The sequence below is a fragment of the Brienomyrus brachyistius genome, chromosome 13, assembly GCF_023856365.1.
Source record: "Brienomyrus brachyistius isolate T26 chromosome 13, BBRACH_0.4, whole genome shotgun sequence".
Taxonomy (NCBI): Eukaryota; Metazoa; Chordata; class Actinopteri; order Osteoglossiformes; family Mormyridae; genus Brienomyrus; species Brienomyrus brachyistius.
This window is the reverse complement of record NC_064545.1, coordinates 15,384,556-15,408,824: the sequence shown is the minus strand read 5'-3', so window position 1 is coordinate 15,408,824 and position 24,269 is coordinate 15,384,556. Positions and strand designations below refer to the sequence as shown.

Here is a 24,269-nt window from a genome sequence, read left to right as displayed (position 1 = left end):
CTCAGTGTTGAGGGAGATGCTTCTCTTTAGTGCTGCTGAGCGGGGAAATCGACAGACATGTAGTCAAATGTTTCACAGCTGTGATGGAGAGAAGGGACAGTCGACCATGTTTCGGAGTCTAACTCAATGGACACAAAAGTCTGGACCTAAACGCTCGTCCGAGTCCTTATTGGCTTGTGTTTGACGTGCTTTTATACACTCGCCTGATTGTGGGTGCAAAATCCAACAGAATCCCTGCGGTTCAGGCCATCCTGCTTGTACCTGACACTCAGCTTGTTCCCCTCATCTTACCAAATAAAATTTAATGATGCAAATCACTCTGAGTTCCTTCTCGATAGTTTGGCAGTTTACAACAAGAGACCGTACCAGATTAATTTCAGTAATGATAATAATAATCCTAGGTTTAATGTACTCTAATGTATAATGTATTCAGGAGTCCACATGTATTCATACGGTAGATTAAAAATATTGTTCAATTTGGCTGTTTTTACTGCCTAAATGAGCAATAACTTCAGGATCTATGCTCTTTACAGTTTTTTTACACCTTTGAAATGTTCCAGCGATTGTGCTGCAGAAATGCAGAAACACAGATGTCACTTAATTACAGCGTTATGTACAAAGGGAGAGGAATGTCATCATTTGGGAAAGCAGGTAGATGTACTTGGTAGGGAGGTCTGTTAACGGTGGATTCCAGCTGAAGACCATGCAGCTGACCTGAATGCGCACTGGCGGAGGTGCGACAAGAGTCCAAGCAAGGAGAAGATCACTGTACGAGATGCCCATTAGGAAACAACGGAATGTGCCGGATCATTTGGGGAGGCAGACAGGTGATTCTCAGTAGGAAACAAGGGAATCTTTTGAATTTATATACTCGAATCATATACATGCCGCACATTTTCCTGCCCTGCTCTGGCAAATGAAGCTGACACACCTTGTCCAAGCTGCGGTCTTTGTGGTTTCCAGTGACAGAGTAAGAATGACCCCGCGGATTATGAGGCATGTCAGCAGCACTAGAGATTGAGGATGACCGTTTCGAGGGATGTGCAATGCCACTGAGACCACATCTCCCATGAGGATTCTCAGAAGAGCTGTCCGTTCAGCTGGCCAGACGGCACTGGAATGGCACCAGTCAAACTGTACCACCACTGCTGTTTAACTAGTGAGCAGGAGAACTGAATTTCCGGATGTAATGTCACAGCGTTCTGCTAATTAGCCCTTAATTTATCCTGTTTGTGCAGAGGCGTGTAGATATTTATCAACACGCAAGCAGAATGAGAGTACAGGTAATTTACACTGGCAATTATCTTTCCTAAACACAGCTAATTATAATTAATATCCCTTGTTCCACTGACTTTGGTTCAAGCTATGCATGGCTTCCAGGAACCAGAGAAACGGCGCAGTACTGCAGCTTCGCACAGTCAGCCAGGCCTGTATCTTCACAGCTTAGCTGGGGGCGAGATGAACTTACTAAGTTCTCCTATTGCCGAAGACCCGGGTGCGCATAGGCTTTGATATTGGCACAGCAACTCCATCACACTGAATTTATACAATAAAACAAAGAGCCGTTCTTGAATTTTCTAACCCCTGCAGCAGCACAAATGCAAATTCCTTCATATACTGGTGAAAGGGTGTGAATCCACAGGTGTTAGACAAGGAAATGGAGGGGGGGGGGGGTGCACCGAGTAAGAAGGGGGTGGGTGGGTGGCTTGGAGCAGTGTGACGGGGGAGGGACACGCAGGGAGTGGGATGAGACACACCCACCATGACGGTGCTGATCGCCAGCGGCGTGTCCTGGCGGGGCCGGATCCTCCACACCCTCGGCCAGTGGGGCGGTGCTGTTGAGCTGCCCCACTGGAGGAGGCCAGGGCAGGTCCTTGATCACTTTAATCTCGACTGCAGTCCACACACAGTCAGTGAGAGCGAGAGAGACAGAAAGAGAAGAGGAGGACACAGGGCAGGGGGAGCAGGGGGAAGAGAAGAAAGAGGAGTAAGAATCCAGGGAAAGACCAAACTCGACAGCAGAGGAGTGTCATGAAAAGCAGGCCGAGGGGCTGAAATAAGAAGAGTTAGAATGACTGACTCTGACGGCCTCCCACCAAGAACGCCGAGACATGGACAGAGTGCTAAGGGACTAGGCGTATCCGACCAGCAGGGAACATACCCACTGGTGCCCAAGGTGCGCTACCTTTCACTGGAAGATGTATCCCTATTAAAGGAAGCTTCATATAAAGAGGAATAGTATTGAGGTGTGGGGTGGAGATGCGGGGCAGCTGGTGTATTTTGGAGGCAAGATCAGCTTGATTAGGAATGAGCAGGGGCCCTGGAACGAGAGGAACCCCCTCATCTTCTCAAGGCTCACTGCCAGTCCTTAACGTCCCGCTTTCCCACAAGGCACAAGCTAAAAACAGGAGGAGACATGAGGCCCCTGGCAATGTGGATAAACTGCAAAAACAGAGCATCAGTCTGAGGGGCCTGTGGGGGGCGCTGTAGGGAGTGCCTTCGGAGATGACTCAGAGCCGAGGTCCAATTCCAAAGCAGCATTTTTCCAGTGCAGGACCAAGCAGTGTTATTCATAAAGACCCCCCCACACCTCCCTCACACAGCCCAGCTTGACACTGAGGTGACCTGTCACTTTGCATTTCCAAACTGGACCTAACCGGAATACAGTAGCGGCCGTTGTACCTACCAGTGACGTCACCCTGCTCTGAGGCCCTGTCAGCCTACGGGGGGGAGCGGGGGAGGGGGTGGGGGACCTGTCCATACTGCACAGCGAGAAAACAAGGCGCGAACCCTGGCAGTGATACTGTAAGCAGGTTCCACGGTCCCAGTGGACGTCCAGAGTCTCGCCCCCTGCTGAGTGCTTCACTCTGAATATCTGGGCTTTAGCTGTCAAGTGCCAGAGAGCAGAGGCTAGAAGCAGAGGCCTGGTGGACAAAAGAACCCGGCGTGTTTCAGGACCACACTGCTCTGCTTAAGGTGGACGCTCGATCTCCCTCAGGAAGTAAAATTAATCACCGCAGGGATCTGCAAACACAGCGGAGCTGAATGTCTTCGTATGTCCCGACACGGTCGGCCGCAGCATCTTCCGGAAACCGGGGTGATTCAGTAGCGCGGAGCAGCCATTCTTTAACTTTTTATTCTAAAAAATGTCACTAGCTTTTGTTTTAATTAGCCAAACCAATTTAAGACCTCCTGGATGTACGATCAACAAAGGGGCCAATTAGAGGCATAGACTGGGGGCTGATGTGTGTCACTGCGGGGGGGGGCAAATCCCACCCTCCCGTCCTACTGCTGTGTTCCCTGCTCCGCCTGGGCAGAGAGTCTAACATAATCATCTTGAAAATAAATTTGATTTAAGCATTTAATTGGATGCTGTTTAATGTCCCTGGATCAGGGCAGGCGTAGACACCCCCCTTCAGAGCGAGGGGGAGGGCGCCTCGTGTCGAAACGCTCGGCCACTCAGCAGCTCGCGGGACGTATACATACAGAGAAGCAGGAGCCCCTCGCCTCTGAAAGGGACAGGGAACCCTGGCAGGACAGGAGCTCCTATACAGTACAGCCCCACCCACATCATGAAGGGTAACAGGACGCCAACCCATCGCTGGCCCTTCATTTCATTTCACAGTAAGTGCAATTGCTACAATAACGGCACACATTCTGCTCACAATGTATCAATAAACTCTTCACCTATTTTAAGCAGAAAGGCAGCGAGCCGTGTACCGGTCCAGGACGCCCCCTCCTGCGTACTACCACCCCCCCCCCCCCCCCCAGCGCTTGGTGCATTGTGACCCCCCCCCCCCACTCCTTCTGCTTACTACCTGCACAGCTCATTACAGAGAGCCAGGCTAAAGCCCCACTGGCCTAGTTAGCTTCATTAAGACATCGATTATGGGTCAATACCCACACGCTGCATCGCATTCTCAGCACTCCCATCTGTGAAGTGTGTTGCTTTCACACCAATGGTAAATTATTTGGCCCCCCCAGGGAGTCTCCGGACAGCTCAGGGCCGCCCCACTTTCAGCCACACAGAGAGCTGCGTGATTATGAAATCCTAACTGCCTCAGTGTTCATTATGCACTGAACTTTCTCCTGGACTTTCTGCCTGTACTTCAGATGATTTTAGATAAAGTCTCCTATGCAAAACAATAAAGGAAATGCAACTCTGGGGAAAAAAGGCGAAACTGATTAGTATCCAGCGGTATATCCTCCAGTCAGACTAGTGTACAGTCGAGCATCCTGCATCGTGATTTTCCCCATCAAGGAATCAACTGGTATGAGAAATGAAATGGGAATTCTCTGAGGGTTTTACCACAGACCATACACAAAAAACTTAAAACTTATAAATGCATAGAATATACATACAGTGGCGGTTTGGAGGACGCCATGCAGGTATAGTGATATCTCACAATGATCTTGCAGTGATCTTTGCATCTGATGTTTCTTGAATCTTTTCGCTCCGCTCACATGCCCACTTCACTGGCCAAGGGCATCACAAAATATACGGGGTTTGTCCAGATGGCCTGCGTCCCTACCTGCCACAATGTGGAAGGGTCGACTGCATTTTTATACACCTTAAATTTACGATCACCGGGAGTCAGTGTGTAGTAATTCAGCACCGAAACGCGAGCTATAACGCTTAACGTACGTATACATGCTGATATTTCTGCCTTTTTCATGACTTCCGGTTGACATTTCAGTTGGCATCATACTTCTGCTGTTTTGGGTTTATCGTCTCTTTCAGGACAAAGTGCACCGAGACACACACTCTCATGCACACACACACACACACACACACACACACACACGGACAGGGGAGTGGAGGTGGGGGTGACAGCGCCGGTCTGGCCCAGCCTGTTGGCCTCGGTACCTGACAGCGACTTAGTGGTGGTGTCTTCCTTGTTCCGCCTGGGGCCTCCGGCGCCATCTACAGTGCCCGCGAAGCTAATGCAGTCATAACAAAGCAGGGCTGCTCGAGCGGCAAGACAAGAAACAAGAAGAGAAACCTTTCAAAGATCCCAGATGCTACTGGGGCTGTTGCCGAAAGGCCGGTTCCCAGGCTCGGTTGTAGCCCTGTAAGCCAGGTGCTGCTCACACACATACACGCATATCCTCATGGCAAATGACAAACCCTTGTTCCCAAACTTCAGAGGGTAGCATGAATCATTATGGGAGTATTTTGGTGGAAACAAGCAGAAGACGACGACTAGTGGTTAGAGATGCATCGGGAATGATTGATGCATTCCTGCTGCGGGGACCCGCAAGCCGCGCGGCGAGGCACCGTACCTGCGAAGGCCTTGGAGATGCGCTCCCGCTTCCACTCCCAGGGTTGGTCATACTCCTCCGGGGGCCTCTCGTCGTCCCGCGGCAGCCTGCTCTCCCGGAGGCACAGGCCATGCTCTGCATCCAGATCGGTGCCGTTCTCCGCCGGCTCGTATGGCGTGTCGTACAGGGGCAGCTGTCGCAGGGGGCCGTCTTTGGGGCCCCTCCCCCCTCGGATCTCTGTCGGGAGGGCAGAGGGAAGGATGCTGAAGTATGACCCCCAAGACACAGTGCCACGGTAAACAAGCTCCCTCTTGGCTGAAGAGTGCCGAATGGCAAGAATGGGGTAGAGGGTGAAGGACACCCCCCCCCCGAGGTCCTCAGTGCATTACAAACATGTTTTGTATAGAGACCGAGTTATTTGTGCAGTGGGACAATAAAAAAAATGTAATTACCACAAACAACAGTACAGTGCAATATGCTCTGAGCAGAAGAAGGCCAATGTGGCTCCCATGATGATGCGTAGGAGGAGCTTACAGCAGGCCTGCATGATGAGAGGTGAGAAGACCCAAAGAGCCTGAAACCTGACAGCAGACCTGCGTAGAGTGTGAGAAGATGCAAGGCTCACAGAGCCTGATACCTGACAGCAGGTCCGTGTGAAGATGCAAGGCCCACAGAGCCTGATACCTGACAGCAGGCCTGCATGATGAGAGGTGACATGTTGCATGCCCATAGAACCTAATACCTGACAGCACGTCTGCGTAAAGAGAGTGTGAGAAGATGCAAGGCCCACAGAGCCTGATACCTGACAGTAGGCCTGCATGATGAGAGTATGAGAAGATTCAGGACCCAAAGAGCCTGAAACCTGATAGCAGGCCTGCGTAGAGTGTGAGAAGATGCAAGGCTCACAGAGCCTGATACCCGACCCCCTGCAAACCAGACCCAGTCCTATCTGCTCTGGGCTATAGAAGGTATAGAAGGTCCAGCAAAACTCTAGCATGCCACACCTGTTACTCCCACTCCCACCCAGCCACAAAGTTAGCCCTCCCCTTCATGGCTGCACAGGAATGCTCTCCTGCTTGTTTGGGGGTGTTGGGATTGACCAGCGCCAACCATTGACCCTTAACTTGGCTGAGGGCTCCTCTCTGGTGAAGAGTGGTCACGCTCCACTACCAGGGGTTGTCATGGCAACAGGACCTCCAGAAGTCAAACCTCATTAGTGTGGTTACCTCCCGGAGACGAGATTCGAGGTGTCCGGAGCGGACGTTTCTGTGAGTCGGTGCGTGGAGTGGTCGATTTGCGATCGACCTGAGTAAAGTGAACCCAGGAGGGCGTTTAAGCTACATGTGCACAGGAGTTCACTGGGATTGCTTAGGCAGTGGAGACTGGCCGCTCAGCTCACTGCACCTCCTCATCACTGTCTCACAGCACAGGTCTGCACTGTCGGTCACCCACCCGGGAGCCTCGTCCACGGCGTCTGACGATGAATCAGCGGTAAGCACTAATAAGCTCCCTGTGAGCCACCCTGTCAGGTCACTGGATACGAGAAGCCGCATAGCAGGGCACAGACTGGAGCGACTGGGGCAAAGCAAGAAAAAGAGAGAGAGAAACAGAAACCTGATGGAAAGAAGTGGGACCTCAGTGGGAGGCGACAGAAATGTCGTGCTTGTAATCAACTAGGACCAAGCAAGTCCACCGAGGGGGAGCAAACTTCAGAAGTTAAGTAATTAAATAGGAACAGAAGCCCGGCTTTGGACGTCTGTAGCCTCAGGGCCTCTTCAGGACTAATATGCTCTAAATAATTCATGGGAAAAAATAGCAGGAGTAAATCAGCTGTGCGCAGACGGCAGCTCTGGCGTGAAGAGTGCCCATGTTTCGATGTGATGCTGAAGAGCTTTCCTTAATAATGAGGAGAGCTGCTTTTAACTGACTTATTTAATAACATACACACGTTTTTATATGCTTTGTAAAATCCTGTTCATGGGGAGGGGGGCTGGGGGTAGACATTTAAATGTCCCTTGAACTGTAGCTGGTGCATACTGTGCAATTTTGGGGAGATCATCATTACCCTGAATTTCCCAATCTGTGATGTATGAGGACTCTTTAACGAGGCCTGGTCATGACCTCTATACTGCCCCACAAAGGCCAAACACAGTAGCTGCATATTTTAATCAAAATGAAATGTTAGTTCAAATTTGCACACCACACTAGGATTTCCCGATCTACTACACATTTGGGTGGATGGCCAAAAGCCCTGCCGTTCTGCTCCTCAGTTTCCCTGTCAGTGAAGTTACTGTTTCGCCTTTGAAGAGCAGTACAGGCTTCGGGACATTAATGCCACGTCGTCCCAGAAAAGGGCATTTCTATGCAGCCCAGATTTATCTATGCGCTTCTCATTTTCACCACGTTCCTGTAATAGCATCAGTATCCGTGTCGTCGGCATTTTTTTGTGAGATTAGCGATGCCCGAAAGCCCGGGTAACACGAAACTGCCAATGTGATTTTTTTTCAGTTTACCTCCAGAAGGCAGTGATGGCGGTAAAATGACTAAGCGTTTCTACGCTTTTCTGCAGTCAGTTTAGATGAAAATTACCTGCAACGTTCAGTCAACAGCAAAGAGAAATCAATAAAGCAATATGGTTACAAAACGCATTTTCCTCTTACGTCCAGCATCAGCTGGCAAAACAGCACCGTCTCCACGTGTCACACCTACAACAGGAAGCATTAATAACCCCATCAGCGGCTCTGCGCTGCCTCTTCGTAAAGTAGGTCACGGGACACGATAAACAATCTCACCGACACGGACTGCAACCTTTTCAGGAGGAGATCAAACAAGTGATATTTCAGCTCGTAAATCACACTGGCACTGATCCAGGTGAATTCTGCCGTGACGAGTCCACCGTTTTCTCTATGGATTAGCCACACAGCCTGGGAGGCGTGCCTCAGTGCCTGAACGCGCGAGCGAAGCTAGTGGGAGAGACCTCTGTGGCCCTGAGGGTTTGGGACTGAAAGGTGGCAGGCGGGAACAGGTCAGAGGTCACAGAGCTAAGCCCACCAAGCGCGAGAGACTCCCTCGTCACCGGATTTATGGAATTCTCCTTAATGCCGCTTTATCTCTGGCACCTCACGCGCCTTAAGCCTGCAATCAAGCCCACGCACACACCGGGCTTAGAGCCATCGCAGCCCACTGGCCCGAACAGCCCAGCCTGACAGCCAGCAGCACCAGCCTCATAACCCGAGTCCTGGGGGCCATCAAGAAAGCAGAAAGTGGGGGGGAGGACAGGGGTCCCCGAGGGTCCTGTGCAGAGACAGACACACGGTGGCAAGAGCTGAGGACCAAAGGGGGCCCAGCTGGGATTCCAGTGATGAACAAACAAGTGCATTAATCTGTGCCCTAAACGTTCCACTTAAAGTCTCACTATGACCCTCAAGTGAAACGGCCAGTAAAACTGGTCTTTCAACTTCATGTCTTCACATCTCCATGTCTGCAGTGTTAGCTTGGCATCCTGAACGCCTGATCAGTGATTACATAGACGTGGCCCAGTCCATCTCGCTCTGAAGACAGGCCAGAAAGCAAAAACATAACAAACAGGGATTTACGTACTAGGCTCACATCAGCCTAAGGCAGCACAAAATAAAAGGACACAAATACTGAACAAACGGTGCAAGACGGTTAAATTGGCGGCATTAGAATTCAGTCGAAGCAGTCCCATCATGGGTAAACATCTCACAATTACCTCAATATTATTTCTCAACCCATGAGACAATTCCTGTCGTTATCAAACCTACTTTTAATTGTAACGAGGATGAACAGAACGACAACTAACAAACATAACCAAGCAAATGTAAACAAAAATGACCAAAGATAACAATATTGTTTAACATTCATTGATAACATTCATCGTGACGTCAGTTGTCAACTTCTTCTGAAAAATGACACGAAACCAGCAACCCTGTATTCACTGGAAGGCTTCATTCAGCAGCCAGACTAGTGATCAGTACCATAGAGGCCCTACAGAACGAAACTGAACACATTTGCCGACAGCTACATTCCCCTCACGGTGTAAGATCGAGACACCCGGTGCCTTTCCACATCGCGGCGCTCCGGATTGTAATCTTGTCACAATTCTCGCTCGCAACGGCCATAATCTCCAAACGTCCCAGCATGCAGTTCCCCTCTGCAACCAGAGCTCATTCATCTCTAATGACGTTTGGCACCTCGGTGCCCTTGGACCATCGAGGCACAATCATGCTGTCAGACTCCGCTATCGCATCCGGACGGGGTGCCGGGGGCCGGGGGTTCCTGGCACAACAGGCCACGCATCGTCGCTCCGGGGGACACTGGAGGCCAACAGGAGATGTCCCGGCAGCGGCACGGTATTTCAATGCCGGTGAGCCACGGTGGTACTCAGAAGCATCTTTTAATTAACTCAAACACGTCTGACAAGCCACCCCCCTCCCCCCAAATGTTTCAGTGCACCCAAAGCAAGGCATCAAGCATTTAAATGGCTATGCCGGAGAAGTAACAAATTATGTTAATAACTGCAAAAAACTAGCACAATGAAGTAACTGAAAAATTAAAGCTTCTTGACGCCAAATGAGCTAAAAATCAAGGCGAATGTTAGAAGATGTATTCTGTTAATACCAAGTGGAGTGGAACTGAGGGAAGAGGCTGCCTAATATCACAGGGCAGCATGTTACAACCGGACCGCATGCCCTCCATGCAAATGGCCGTCCTCCCCCTGGCCAAAGCCCAGATAACAGAACTGCTTCCAGTACTGACCAAAATGGAAATTAGAGCTCGTTAGCGCTGGTGACGGCTTGTTAATGGACAATAAATGGGGTCTTTCATTTGGAAACTGGCCTCAGCTGCCCATCTGTTGATGGAGGATGGCACAAGCCAACAGGAAGTGAGCTGAGGGACCCCAGACAGAGAGAGACAGCAGCGAGACGGCAAGACCGACTGTCACGGAGAAGGCACTGCGGTAGAGAAAAGGCCAGAGGTGTATCCGGGCCCGCAGCAAAAAAGCCAGCGGGGCTGCGAGGAACTGAGTGCATTGCTGGGACCAAACCATGTTATTCAGTGAGAGGGAAAAATAGAAAGGAATTCTGCTAAAAGGATTCAGAAATATGCATTTAACCTTAATCATCCCTCCTGTAAACGTCCTGACTATGCTGTAAGTGGCTTCGCTCACAGCAGTGCTTAGAAGTTTCACAGAACGACCATGGGCTATTCCGCTCTGGTCCTGACAGGCCAGGACGGAGCATGGACTGAGAGGCACTGCCCTGCAGTTTCAGACCTGAAAGGGCCTCTATAGGTCTCCGAATCTACGCTCGGAGAAGGTGATGTTTGAAAGGCACCTGCCGGGGCTCAATTGAACAGCTGGGGGTACCAGGAGATCAGCCGATGCCTTGGGCCAGAAAGAGCATGCCACCTCCCAGCCCAACACAGCACAGCACAGTCTGGAAATCCAGTTTAAAATGTCATCCACCTATGGCCACGAGTTCTTAGATTTCTTATGCTTGAGCTAATATTGAAGTAACTATTTGGCTAAACAGCACCCAGACCTGTTAGAAACTTAAATACTTGGATCATCTTCCCCCTTAGTCTCCTTTGCTTTGATCAGATTCAGCTCAGCTAACCTCTCCTCACAAGACATTCCTCTATGACCAGGAATCATTCTCGTAGCCCTATGTTGAATCCTTTCCAAGGCAGCAATGTCCTTTTTAAGGTATGGTGACCAAACCTGCACACAATAGTCTAGGTGGGGTCTTACCTCTTGACTTAAACTTCACACACCTAGAGATGTAACCAAATATCCTATTGGCCTTTTTAATTGCTACCCCACATTGCTGAAAGTGGGACATGGAAGCATCAACATACACATTAATTCATTTGTCTATATTACATTTCATCTGTCAGGTATCAGCCCAGTCACTAATTGAATCAAGGTCCCGCTATAGCCTCTGTGCCACTAGTTCAGTATCTGCTACATCACCCACCTTGGTGTCATCTGCAAATTTAACTAATTTACTGTATGTATTTGTGTCAATATCATTAATGTAAATTAGGAATAATAGTGGTCCTAAAATTGAACCCTGGGGTACCAGATCAATCTTTCTGTGTGCGTACAGAAAAATCAACACGAGCGAGGAGCAAGCAGATGGGGAGAGAAGCCTCAAATAACATCGTCCATCAAGGCATCCCCCATGTCCATGGAGGGAAAAAGGAGGTATGTGGTTTGTTTTGGGTGGATTTTTTGTTCATCTTGTTTATCTGACCGATTAGGCAGGTATATCTGACAGAAAAGGTCAAGGTGCTGTTTGCTGCACTCTCACATAGAGCAGCCTCATACTGTAATGGAAAGATGAAAATCAAGGTTAAAAACAATACAAATGTAAGCTTCATCAAGGACCCATTACTCAACATGCCGAAGGCCAGGCGTCATGTGATTCAAAATCACGTGATCAGTTAAAGCAGCAGCTCCAAGCTGACGTAACGGTGGTATTTACAAAGTACCTTCAACCTGCAGCCAGCGTTCCACAAGCTCTGTGGGAACAGTCTGTGATGTGGATCTGACGAAAGGATCTGAGGGAGGTTGTGCATGTGACCCGTGATGATCTTGGGCAGCAGGTGGCCCAGCGTTAAAGCAAATGGACTTTTGATCATAAAGTTGTCAGCGGGAATCCCCAAGGGCTTCTGCAGTTGTGATTTATAAACAAGCCACTTTGTCCAGATTGCTGTAATAAACAGCCAGCTATATGAATACACAGATGGCTTAAAAAAGAAAAAGAGAACGTGTAATAAATGTGACTGTGACAGGGCAATCAGGAAGCTCCTTTAACTGTCCATTTTCATTAGGTCACAGGGCCCAGAGGCAGGTATCTGACAAGTCACATAGGGAAAAGGCCCCGTGTACTCAGTCAATCACCCCGCCTTTACCATCGCTATGTTCAGAGAGCTCTCGCCCCTACTTATCCAGCCAATCAGAGGATGGATGGGCTCTGTGTGCCCCGCCTTTACCATCGCTATGTTCAGAGAGCTCTCGCCCCTACTTATCCAGCCAATCAGAGGATGGATGGGCTCTGTGTGCCCCGCCTTTACCATCGCTATGTTCAGAGTGCTCTCGCCCCTACTTATCCAGCCAATCAGAAGATGGATGGGCTCTGTGTGCCCCGCCTTTACCATCGCTATGTTCAGAGAGCTCTCGCCCCTACTTATCCAGCCAATCAGAGGATGGATGGGCTCTGTGTGCCCCGCCTTTACCATCGCTATGTTCAGAGAGCTCTCGCCCCTACTTATCCAGCCAATCAGAAGATGGATGGGCTCTGTGTGCCCCGCCTTTACCATCGCTATGTTCAGAGAGCTCTCGCCCCTACTTATCCAGCCAATCAGAGGATGGATGGGCTCTGTGTGCCCCGCCTTTACCATCGCTATGTTCAGAGAGCTCTCGCCCCTACTTATCCAGCCAATCAGAGGATGGATGGGCTCTGTGTGCCCCACCTTTACCATCGCTATGTTCAGAGAGCTCTCACCTCTACTTTTCCACACACTTGCTCTATAGGGAGTCCTAACAGATCCCGGCGCCATTTCATTATGTGCAGCGTTCAGTGACTTAATAGTGCTGCCCTGATTCCGGCTAATCTGCAGCTTAAATCCACTGCTTGACATCTGCTTGAAGCATGGAGGTTAATTCTGGCCAAGCCCCGGTCTGGATCTTCTCAGCAGGGACCTTTCCATCACAGGTCCAGGTCCTCAGACATCTTGCCACCCCGTCACATACCTGGAGGGGGGGACTCCAGCAGTTGGGCTCAGCCACACCACCACTCCCCAGGCTAACTGTTCCTGTGGTCTCAGTAACAACAGCTGTGATGCTGATTTGCTGTGGAAAAATGCAGTAATTTGAAATCTTGGCAAAAAAAAAAATATAATGGGGTGTGTCCCCCAGTGAGTTTTATTGCCAAGATTTCAGAATACCAGAATAGTACTGGTTTTGAAAATTCCATCAAAATATGTGGCACACCACGGTATGTTTGGACTAGGGATGAAATGATTACCGATTTCACAGTAAACCACAGTTAGTGTTACCTTTTCAATTTTTAATTATCATTAAAACCATAGTGCCCTGCAATGGGTTGCGTCGCCATCCTGAGTTGTTCCCTCCTTTGTGCCCTACGATGGGTTGCTACCCCATCCTGGGTTGTTTCCTGCTTTGTGCCAATAACTTCCGGGATAGGCCCCAGACCCCCCGCCACCCTGAACAGGACAAGCTGCTATAGATGGATAAATCCAGGGTTCTTTACTGTGCTTCATGTTAAATCCTGTCCAGCATCACCCACACTTAGTGACAGTCTCCCAGACGCAGGTGCGCAGGGGTTTCAGTACAAAACAGGCCAGAAGGCGGTAACAGCGCTCTGCAGGTTCTTAGTGTTATGAAAACCATATCAAATGTGCATTATGTCATTATTTAAATATTTATGCAAACAAAAGGTGCATAGTGCTGCTAATTTTATTTGTGGTTTCAAATATAAAACTTGGTGAAATTATTTCAGTTTGTGGGTCAATACTTTCTGAACATTTGCAGCAAATTTTAACAACGCCCCGATAATACTGATAAGCATGATAATTTTGGTCACTATAATTGTGATATTCAATTTTCATAGAATTTCCTCTTTACTCAGGATGGCAAAATGAAAAATGAGATACTTCCCAGTCCTAGTATCAGCCACCTGGAGACACATGCAACCCCGAGACAGATATCAGTAAACATGCTGCCCGATGTGAGGGCCTGCTTTCTGATATCTGAACAGAAAGGCTCTAAAAGCGGCCGCTGTGGTGCCTTGTCCGCAGACACCTGGGGATGAATCCACACACAGCAGAAAGTACAGGGCCTACATGCGGCCCGGCGGCCAGGCAGCGGTCAGCCCCTCACGGCAGAGATCAGCTCCAGGTGTCCCACCTACCACAGCTACTCTGGTCAGCTATAAACACAGATCTGAAGAGATGTCTCACCTACACGCAAACAGCAGCCGTACTGGTGCTGGAGGTGATTAGGGGTCCCTCACAGAACCTGCCTACATAACACCTCTCTGCTACGCAGGGGAAGCGGGCAATTTTATTAGCCCTCACAGTTGCAAAAAAAAAGGAAAATACACTAAACAGTCAAGTAAACCTGATATTCCGCAAAAAGACACTCTCTCAGCTAATTCATTACTGGGAAAAATTCATAACCTCTGTCGACATGAAATAAAGACACAAAATAGACCAGCGAGAGAGAGACAGAGGGAAATAGCAAACTGATTTCAGAGCTTCTTGTCACGTTTTTTTCACCCATTATTCAAGGCACTGTTTTTGGTAAATTAAGCTCTGAAAAACCTCTAAGGTCATTTCTTTGGATGCTGTTTAATTATAAATGCATACAAATCAAACCCGTGATTCTGAAGCTCCTGCCTCCGTTTGTTCCCCCCGGGAACCTCCAGGCCCCCCTAAGTGCCCTCCAGCCTGCCGCCCCCCAGCTGCCCTCCAGCCTGCCGCCCCCCAACCTGCTGCCCATGCTGTCTGTCCATTTATTTATTTATTTATTTATTTTTCTATCCATTTCAGCTAGACTGCAGTGCCCTTCATGGCTTTAATAAACACGAAATCTCATGCTTATCACCTGATTCACACAGGATCCCGGCTGGATATATCAAGTCCAGCATTTGGAGATGATTCACAAGAAGCGTATGGAGAAAAACACAGACACAGACACAGACACACACACACTCACACACAGACACACACACACACACACACACAGACATAGAGCCACAAACACAGAAACAGGTTTGTAATTATATCTGGGTGGGGACTCTCCACTCATTTCTATGTGGAAAACTCTAATCCCAACATGACGACCGTAACCCCTACCCAGCCCTAACCTTAACCATAAGTAACCAAACATAATACAAAGCTTTTAGTGAAAAACTAAAGGATGGGCTGGTCAGTCTTCGGTTTCCTTTTACAGTGGGCTTGTTGGTGCAGATCCTCAGCCTGCTTTGGGTCCCACAGCCCCCCCCTCACCCCTCCCCAGGAGAGCATGCAGCAGATGTCCAGCCCGGATTCCGCCTCTCTCCCCCGCTGCTCCGTCACTCTCTGCTACCTTGTGCGCCGAGTAAATCCGGCTACCCGGCTGCCAGTGCGAACACAAGGGGCAGCATATGCTGAGGCCATTCTGTCCAAGGAGATTACCTGTCCAGGCCTGCGAGGCGGGAGCCACAGGTGTACATTATTGATTATCTGCAGGGCGGATCTAATTACTGCCGCCCATCAGATGATCCCTGACCCTAGTCTGACCCCTGATCTTTTAAACACCTCTATCTTTTCTGTGGCACACAGACAGCTGCTCTCAGATCAATAAGACTGAGTAAGACCACAGAGATGGCACATGGCAGTGTGATAGATGGCCGCGTGTAGGGTCCCCGCCTGCACGCCCAACATAACGTGCTCGGCCGCACACGTGCCCGCATGGATATGTAATGGCAAGCACAGGGAAAACATGTGGGGGGTGTGGTCTACCGCTTCCCCGATGGCCACCGGCGTCTGTGAGCAGAGATAAAAGTCGCGTTGGAGTCTGGGATGCGCTGGAAATCATACCGTCAGAAACAGGAGGCAGCACCAAGGCACCCTCTACTGGGCGTGCAATGAGACTGCATGAATCTCATCCACTTTCTGCAGGATGAAGGGAGTCACAGAATCTGATCCCCTTTCAAACTAGCCAAATCCTGGAGCACCCTTATCGTACATTGACCAGTTAAGACGTCAACACCCAGGCTGCATTCTTCTGTCTCGGAGTGGCTAATTGAAGTGAGTTGAGGTCTTCGGGATGGGGCAGGTGCAGACTCTCTGCTGAAACCATCTCGTCACCATCGTTTCAACGTGCTCATTGGTTCTCATGCAAACAGCCCCTGGGCGGAGAGGGAGGCGGCCCCAAGGCGGAGAGGGAGGCGGCCCCAAGGCGGAGAGGGAGGCGGCCCCAAGGCGGAGAGGGAGGCGGCCCCAAGGCGGAGAGGGAGGCGGCGCAAGGCGGAGAGGGAGGCGGCCCCAAGGCGGAGAGGGAGGCGGCGCAAGGCGGAGAGGGAGGCGGCGCAAGGCGGAGAGGGAGGCGGCCCCAAGGCGGAGAGGGAGGCGGCGCCAAGGCGGAGAGGGAGGCGGCGCCAAGGCGGAGAGGGAGGCGGCACAAGGCGGAGAGGGAGGCGGCACAAGGCGGAGAGGGAGGCGGCCCCAAGGCGGAGAGGGAGGCGGCCCCAAGGCGGAGAGGGAGGCGGCCCCAAGGCGGAGAGGGATGCGGCCCCAAGGCGGAGAGGGAGGTGGCACAAGGCGGAGAGGGAGGCGGCCCCAAGGCAGAGAGGGAGGCGGCGCCAAGGCAGAGATGGTGGCACCCATTTTCAGGCACAGTCAGGACTCGGGTGTGGGGGGGACCTTCAGCGATATCACTAGTGATAACCAGCAGTGTCGCTGTTTGAAATTTCGGGCCGCATTACAGCACATGACACTGGACCCCATAACCCAAACCGGTGCAATTAGGCTCCAAAGGAACTGGCCTCCTGACAGCCATGATGACTGTGACCCAATAAGCCAGTACTCCTCGCCAACCACTGTAACGCTCCCAGAAACGGGACGACCTTAAAGGGCTATCCGGCTTGGACACAGGATCCTGGTTAATGGCCGTCATTAGACAGCTGAGCCTGGCGTAGAGGAGCGCGTCCCGGCCGTCCCCCACAATTTATCTGCCTCACCGATACACTCTCTATAACTCACAGACAGTTATTCAATTAGGAAAAGGCATTTTATCACTGCGGCAATGCAAGGCCGGCGAGCGATCCGATTCATCACCATCAGCTGGGGATACTGGTATGTCGGGGGCCGAGGGCCACACTGTCACAGCCCTCAGAAGGTGGAATTTCATGGAAGCAGAGTGCCTGTCTGCGTTAGCAGCACGTCGAAGGTCGGGGACAGATTAACGGCTGGACAACAACACACAGCACCAGTTATCTAAAACAATCGTTGGTGCACTCCCTTTAAAGCAGAGAATTCTATTCGCCCAAGAATCCATATCGCTTTCCTTCCAATTAATTAACTGCCAAGGTAATTACAAAGGGTAGCAGAAAGCGCAGACCCCAGAAAAGTCATTTAGGAGGATGATACACCTCCCCCAAATAAATAGATACGTATAAAAAATAAGCTCCAGTGTACTGTATAAGGGATGGATCTTGAGCTTTCATCTCCAGATGATTTCACACACCGGTGAAGCACCAATTAAATGAGTAATAGCCCTAAATATAGAAACCGCTCCTTAGTCTGATGAAAGAGACAATTACATTTGCGGCCGGCGTTCCTGCGATGGGGAGTCATGGCTGCCTGCCAGGTCACGGCGCTGATATGCCGGCCGTCAGCAGGTCCCGTTAGCCCCGTCACCCCCTGGACACCCCACGGCCCCCCACATGCCTGCCCCTCTGTCCCCGGTGGTCCTCGGAGGCATATGGAAAAAAACAGCTCATCCAGACTGCAAGTTTTCCCGCTATGTTAATGTGAAAGTATACCATATTCCTTTGATTGGTTGGCGCCCCATCCTGGGCTGTTCCCTGCCTTGCCGGTGTTGTTTTCGGGGTGGGCCCCAGCCCCCCACGTCCCTGTATAGGACAGAGAGACCTTCATTGTGTTTAACGGGTCTGTCCACGTGTGAATCGCACCGGCTGTGCCACCCGCCAATGTGGTCTTCCCTTTACAGTGCCATAAACCGGTGAAATATAGGCTGTGTGTCTGTAACTGCCCCCGTGTGCAGAATTCACTTAGAGGAGGACGGAGTCAGGCTATCAGAGCTCAGTCCAGGGCGGGTATTACCCTGCTATTATGTACACTAACCCCTGGGCAAACAATTTAACGATCCTTTTAACTGCCATTTGCACAATTACAGGTTCACTGGAATTCTTTAATTGTTTCATATCCCATCTTGCTCTCCTCTGAGACATACACACACATATATACAGTTGAGAAAGAAGATTGGGGGCCGTGATTAAGGGCCCAACAGAGATTTTACTGTTTTGCTGAGGATGGAGTTCAAACCAATGACCTTCCAGGACCACACACACAAAGGGTCTGACCCACTGAGCGCCACTACAGCACAGCCCATGTCAGTACTGCTGCCACGAGGCTCAGCATTCGCCATGGGGGAGGGGGTTGACCCAGGATGATCGACATCATTGTACGTGGGGGCTAATCCGGGCGGAATCACAGCCAGAAGGAGCCGCACGAGCTCCCTGCAGTGAGCCACCTTGTCCAGTTCCGTCGGCAGACCCCTGGTTCTGCAGGGGGGTACCGTCAAGCGCAGTGGGTTGAGAATGTTGAGAGAAGGGGGGGTCACAGGGCCAGCATGCTGACGTAGACTTTAGGAAACAGCGTGACGAGGAGATGGACCTCCACTCCCGAGAAACAGCCTGGCAATAAAGGCCCTCGCTACACCTGTTTGTGTCAGGAGAACACAGCAGCGAGCAGGAAGGAAGAAGCGGAAGGCGGGAGAAAAGCAGCCCAGGTTTAAACTCGGATTTACAGGGCCGGCCGTATGTGTGCCACCCATAGTGTCACCTAGCGTGAGACACAGTATATACAGGAGGAGTGTGGGGAGGGAGAGAGAAGGAGAAAGAGGGAGAGACAGAGAGGGAGAGAGAGGGGAAGACAGAGGGAGAGGGGGGAGAGAGGGCAAGAGAGAGAGAAAAAGGGAAAAACAGAGAGAGAGAGGAAGAGACAGAGAGATACCAGGAAAGAGCAAGACAGACACTAATGTGAAGCATGCTTCTTCCAGTCATACACAGCTACATTACAGATTAAAAGCCGAACTGTTACTGCGATAAACGCTGTTTAACTGTCAGTTTAGAGCCGCCGCTGGGATCTGCAGAGAGGTGCAGCAATACCTGCGACTCCCAGGGCAGCATTACTCCCCAAAGCGCTCGAATAAAAGGGCATCTACAGCAGTGCTCCTCAAAGGTGACGTTGGGTGGCACACAGGGAGACTGTCCTCTTTCTTCCCGTGTGCCTTTGTTTTTAAATTTTGTTACAGCAACACAGTGGGCATCCTGGTACACCCCTATACACACCCAGAGGTACCCCTATGCACCCCGAGGTACCTATACACACCCAGAGGTATCCATATGCGCCCCGAGGTACCTATACACACCCAGAGGTATCCATATGCGCCCCGAGGTACCTATACACACCCAGAGGTACCCCTATGCACCCCGAGGTACCCCTATGCACCCCGAGGTACCTATACACACCCAGAGGTATCCATATGCGCCCCGAGGTACCTATACACACCCAGAGGTATCCATATGCGCCCCGAGGTACCTATACACACCCAGAGGTACCCCTATGCGCCCCGAGGTACCTATACACACCCAGAGGTATCCATATGCGCCCCGAGGTACCTATACACACCCAGAGGTATCCATATGCGCCCCGAGGTACCTATACACACCCAGAGGTACCCCTATGCGCCCCGAGGTACCTATACACACCCAGAGGTACCCCTATGCGCCCCGAGGTACCTATACACACCCAGAGGTATCCATATGTGCCCCGAGGTACCTATACACACCCAGAGGTATCCATATGCGCCCCGAGGTACCTATACACACCCAGAGGTACCCCTATGCGCCCCGAGGTACCTATACACACCCAGAGGTATCCATATGTGCCCCGAGGTACCTATACACACCCAGAGGTACCCCTATGCACCCCGAGGCACCTATACACACCCAGAGGTATCCATATGCGCCCCGTGGTACCTATACACACCCAGAGGTACCCGTATGCACCCCGAGGCACCTATACACACCCAGAGGTATCCATATGCGCCCCGTGGTACCTATACACACCCAGAGGTATCCATATGCGCCCCGTGGTACCTATACACACCCAGAGGTATCCATATGCGCCCCGTGGTACCTATACACACCCAGAGGTACCCCTATGTGCCCTGAGGTACCTATACACACCCAGAGGTATCCATATGCACCCCGAGGTACCTATACACACCCAGAGGTACCCCTATGCACCCCAAGGTACCTATACACACCCAGGAGGTACCCCTATGCACCCCGAGGTACCTATACACACCCAGAGGTATCCATATGCGCCATGAGGTACCTATACACACCCAGAGGTATCCATATGCGCCCCGTGGTACCTATACACACCCAGAGGTACCCCTATGCACCCCGAGGCACCTATACACACCCAGAGGTACCCCTATGCGCCCCGAGGTACCTATACACACTCCAGTGCACCTCAATGCCTCATGTGAGACCACAGGATCAGATGATCAATCACTTACAGAGCCATCGCTGACCCGTTACTCACAGACAGCCAGCTTGATGACAGAGCTCCCCAGAACGAGGACAGCATTCCTGCAAATGCAAGCCGCACGCCAATCTGACGCCAATAGAGCTTAACTTCAGGGACCGTCCAGCCAAGACAAACAAACCACAAGCAAACAAGTTACAGACTTAATATTCTACCACTAGAATGAGAAACATGAAGGGAAGCTTCCAAATTTCCAAACAAGTGAGAGACAACAGACAAAAAAAATACAAAGAAATCTGGTATGAAAGGAGCCCAAAGTAAACATTAGAGTCTTACAGGAATATGTCATCGGTCGGGTAACTACAGCTTCTGGTCATCTAACTACAGACTCTCCTGACAACATTACTCGCCAATTTATTGGCGCTCCAGATTAATGGTGATAGTGCAGAGCTTGGTGCAGGGATGTGGGATGGTTTGGATCCCCCAGTGCACGTTCCACCAGGACCAACTGTCTCCCTGGAACACATGTCCCCTGGACCGCACGTCCCCCCCCCGGGACACGTGTCCCTCGGAGCACACGTCCCCCAGAGTCCGTGTCCCAATACCCTCCATCTGGAGTACCTTATTTACCCAGGGTCATGAATAACTGTGGACGATATTCCTCACTAAGTAAGACGAATAGCCTGGCTCTTCCTAGCCAGTTAAAAGCATTAATAACTCTTGACTCATAACTCTGAATCTAAATCTATTTATTTATTGCACCTTCTGCTTCCAACAGAATCCTCAGTACACAGGAGGCAGGCTGATGTTTGAACCTGATGCATGGGGAGCCAATAAGACCATCAGGCAAAGCCTGACGAGGGGGGCGGACACTGCTCTCACCGCCATTACCAATCACTTACACTACCTGCAAGTGCTGCCCCCTACTGCCCCCAGGGCGAAACTGCGGGTTAGACACAGAGAGACCCTATAATATCCCACACCGGAATGTCTTTTTCTGTGTAATAAAACTCCTCACGTTTTAATTAAATGTCACTTTGCCAGGTAGGTATAAGTAGATTACAGTGTGAAATTGCCGCTGTTCAGTCGGAGCCCCGCCTTTTCCCACTTTCAGTTTGGGTAATTGCGATTTTAATTGACCACAGCCTGATGGAGAAACATAATGTGATCTGCGACGGCTGAGCATTCAAACGGGGCCCGCCTGCCAATTTTCTCCCACCGAACGTGGTAATTTCACCCAGAAGACATGCCCCTACGCTACCCCGTGCGTTTTGATAGAGCCGCAATGCCCAAAACAGCTACAAATACTTTTAAAGCAATATATAGCAAAAAGTAGGCAGATTTATCTGTGACGCTGCACATTGAGGATGGTCCCCTTTAAATCTCTCCCTTCTTCCATGGGGTGTCATATGGCAGGAAAATTATAACACCACCTACATTACGGCAGCTGTAAAATGCTATTTTCTACTGGGTGATGGGTTCCGTTTGATAAAATCTGGCTGATGAAAGATACTGCGCTTGTTTACTATGTGGTCTGCAGTGCTGTACACAGCTGGGCCAATGCCTTCATTCTTTCCGGAATATTCCGACTTACCACGCTGAATGAAATTACCCATTCCTTGGCTTTTAAAAAACACGACTCGCATGAAAAAATTAAGTACAGGGCAGAGATGGCTATATTGTTGCTCAAACTAGTATTGATTCTGGTGGTTTTAGCGCAAGAAGTGATGGAGCCACGAAATATGCTTACACTCGGAATAAATGAGAGGCTGAGAATTCAAAGGGGAAATTTCATTCCACACGACTGAAATAGGGGTTTACACAATTTAAACTTGACTGCTCATCAGTTATCGTTGTTTGTAATTACGCTAACTTGATAGAGCGATTCCATCGCTGCGAGTTACTACGCCGACCCCCCACAGGAGTTTATCCACAGCAAATGGTGGTTACATGCAGCACCCGTCATCCCTCGTCACACGAGGGTGACGTTCCTGCTCAAACCTGCCTCATACAAAGGTATGATGTCATGCTAAAGGCGGCATTTTGGGGGACACTTCCACAGCAGAGCAGCCAGTCCCATGACACAGACAGGCTGGGGCTCCGCCCACATAAACTGGCCACATAAACACTCCATCCAGGCCCCAGAAATGCAGGCGGTACCTCTGACCTTCCACCTACTTCCCGATTGATAATTTCCCAGGATGTCCGAGGAGCCGAAACGGGGCAGGAGTGCTCCGGATTGTTCCACATCCCCATTCACTGCCCATTCACCAAAGACTCCCTACTGGAGACTCTTTCTGCTGGGCTCCCTCCTTGTTTGCCTGATGCAGGGGGGTTAAGGGGCCCCGAGTAAAAGTTCAGCAACAAAAGCGTCTTGTGGACCGGGACAGATTTGGCTGTGGGCTGCAGTGGATCACCGGGGGAACGGAGGGATATGAAAAGGCCTCCATTTGCCAGGGTGACCCGGTTGCCAGTTAAGCTGCTGCTCTTCGCCATTCCCTATGCTTGGCCCAAACCCCTGCACTTCACTCTGCGCTGAGCGCAGCCAAAAGTCAAGTGCTTTGTTTGTCTACACCTCTGTGCACGGTCACTCCACCCAAGTGGAAGGGAAAAAAACAGGGCTCTCCAACACAGCCCGAGGTGGCATCTTCCGGACAGGCTGCCCTGCTGGTGTCACACTGTCTACAGGTTGGTGGTTACAGGCCTCGCCAATCAGTTTGGTCCCAGCGGATGGTACGACCTACGGCGAGGTGATCCAGTAGGACGAGTGGCCTACGTGCTTTCACCTGTCACCACTGGCCAGGTCCACTGTCCGATTTACATAACTCACTGGATGAATTTCCGAAACAGCCTCTGCCAAACACGATACTACAACTTATTTAGCCGCTTTTGATTTGCTTACCTGCCCTTCTATGACATTCAGCCTGAACATTTATTTACAGCTTGAACGTTTCTTTAATCCACAGCGATGTTTTGATTCTACCCCCCCCCCCCCCCCCTACATGGTACTATGGTACCATGCGTATGCATCTCTGGAACTTGCTGCTAAATTGCACCCTGGGTTATTTTTCCAAGCTCAGGATGGACATACTGATGTTTTTCTCAAGTGTCCCTTTCACACTGTGGCGCAGTGAAAGTCACATGGAAGGGAAAAGCTGACCTCAACAAGAAACAAATTCACTTTGCTCTCTACAACCATCTGAACCTGATCAGGCCTGTCGTAGCCAATCCCAGCTGCCCCCCTCCCTCTCTACAACTTCTGTCCTTGAAGCCCTGAGATGCAGTATAAATGACAGGTCATATGTAAACTCAAGTTCCCTCTAGGACTACATGGAACTTGATGAAAAGCACATTGTGATATTCCAAATTTTTGCAAAAAATATAGCAATATTTATAAAAAAAATATGGAGTTGAAAATTTACCGAAAATAAACTCTAGCCAAAGAGGATTTGCTATTATCTACCAATGGAGTCTGTGAGGCAAGGTGGTGGTGATGCTGTGGGTTGTTGTAGCAACACAAACAGTGCCAACAGATCACTTGCTTTTGCTAAATATTGTCTCTATGGAATCCAAAATATTTCCAAACCACGGAAGACGAATGTCCTTTTGTGACCAGTACTTATTCGCTTTCTTCATTCTCGCTCACTATCGTTTCCTTTCTCACAAACGCA

General features: G+C 50.4%; 1 protein-coding gene across 4 annotated transcripts in view; it reads right to left on the bottom strand.

Moving 5' to 3' along the window:
- LOC125706317 (SH2 domain-containing adapter protein F-like) overlaps positions 1-24,269 on the bottom strand; it is a 50,905-nt gene that overhangs the window by 7,887 nt on the left and 18,749 nt on the right. The window contains exons 3-5 of one of the 4 annotated variants that reach the window (XM_048972964.1): positions 5,284-5,499; positions 4,868-4,966; positions 1,762-1,893 (exon numbers count right to left, since the gene is read on the bottom strand). In XM_048972964.1, the coding sequence (XP_048828921.1) occupies positions 1,762-1,893; positions 4,868-4,966; positions 5,284-5,499 (447 nt within the window). The remainder of the gene's footprint in view (positions 1-1,761; positions 1,894-4,867; positions 4,967-5,283; positions 5,500-24,269) is intronic. The other 3 variants (XM_048972966.1, XM_048972965.1, XM_048972967.1) reach the window with 3 other exon arrangements.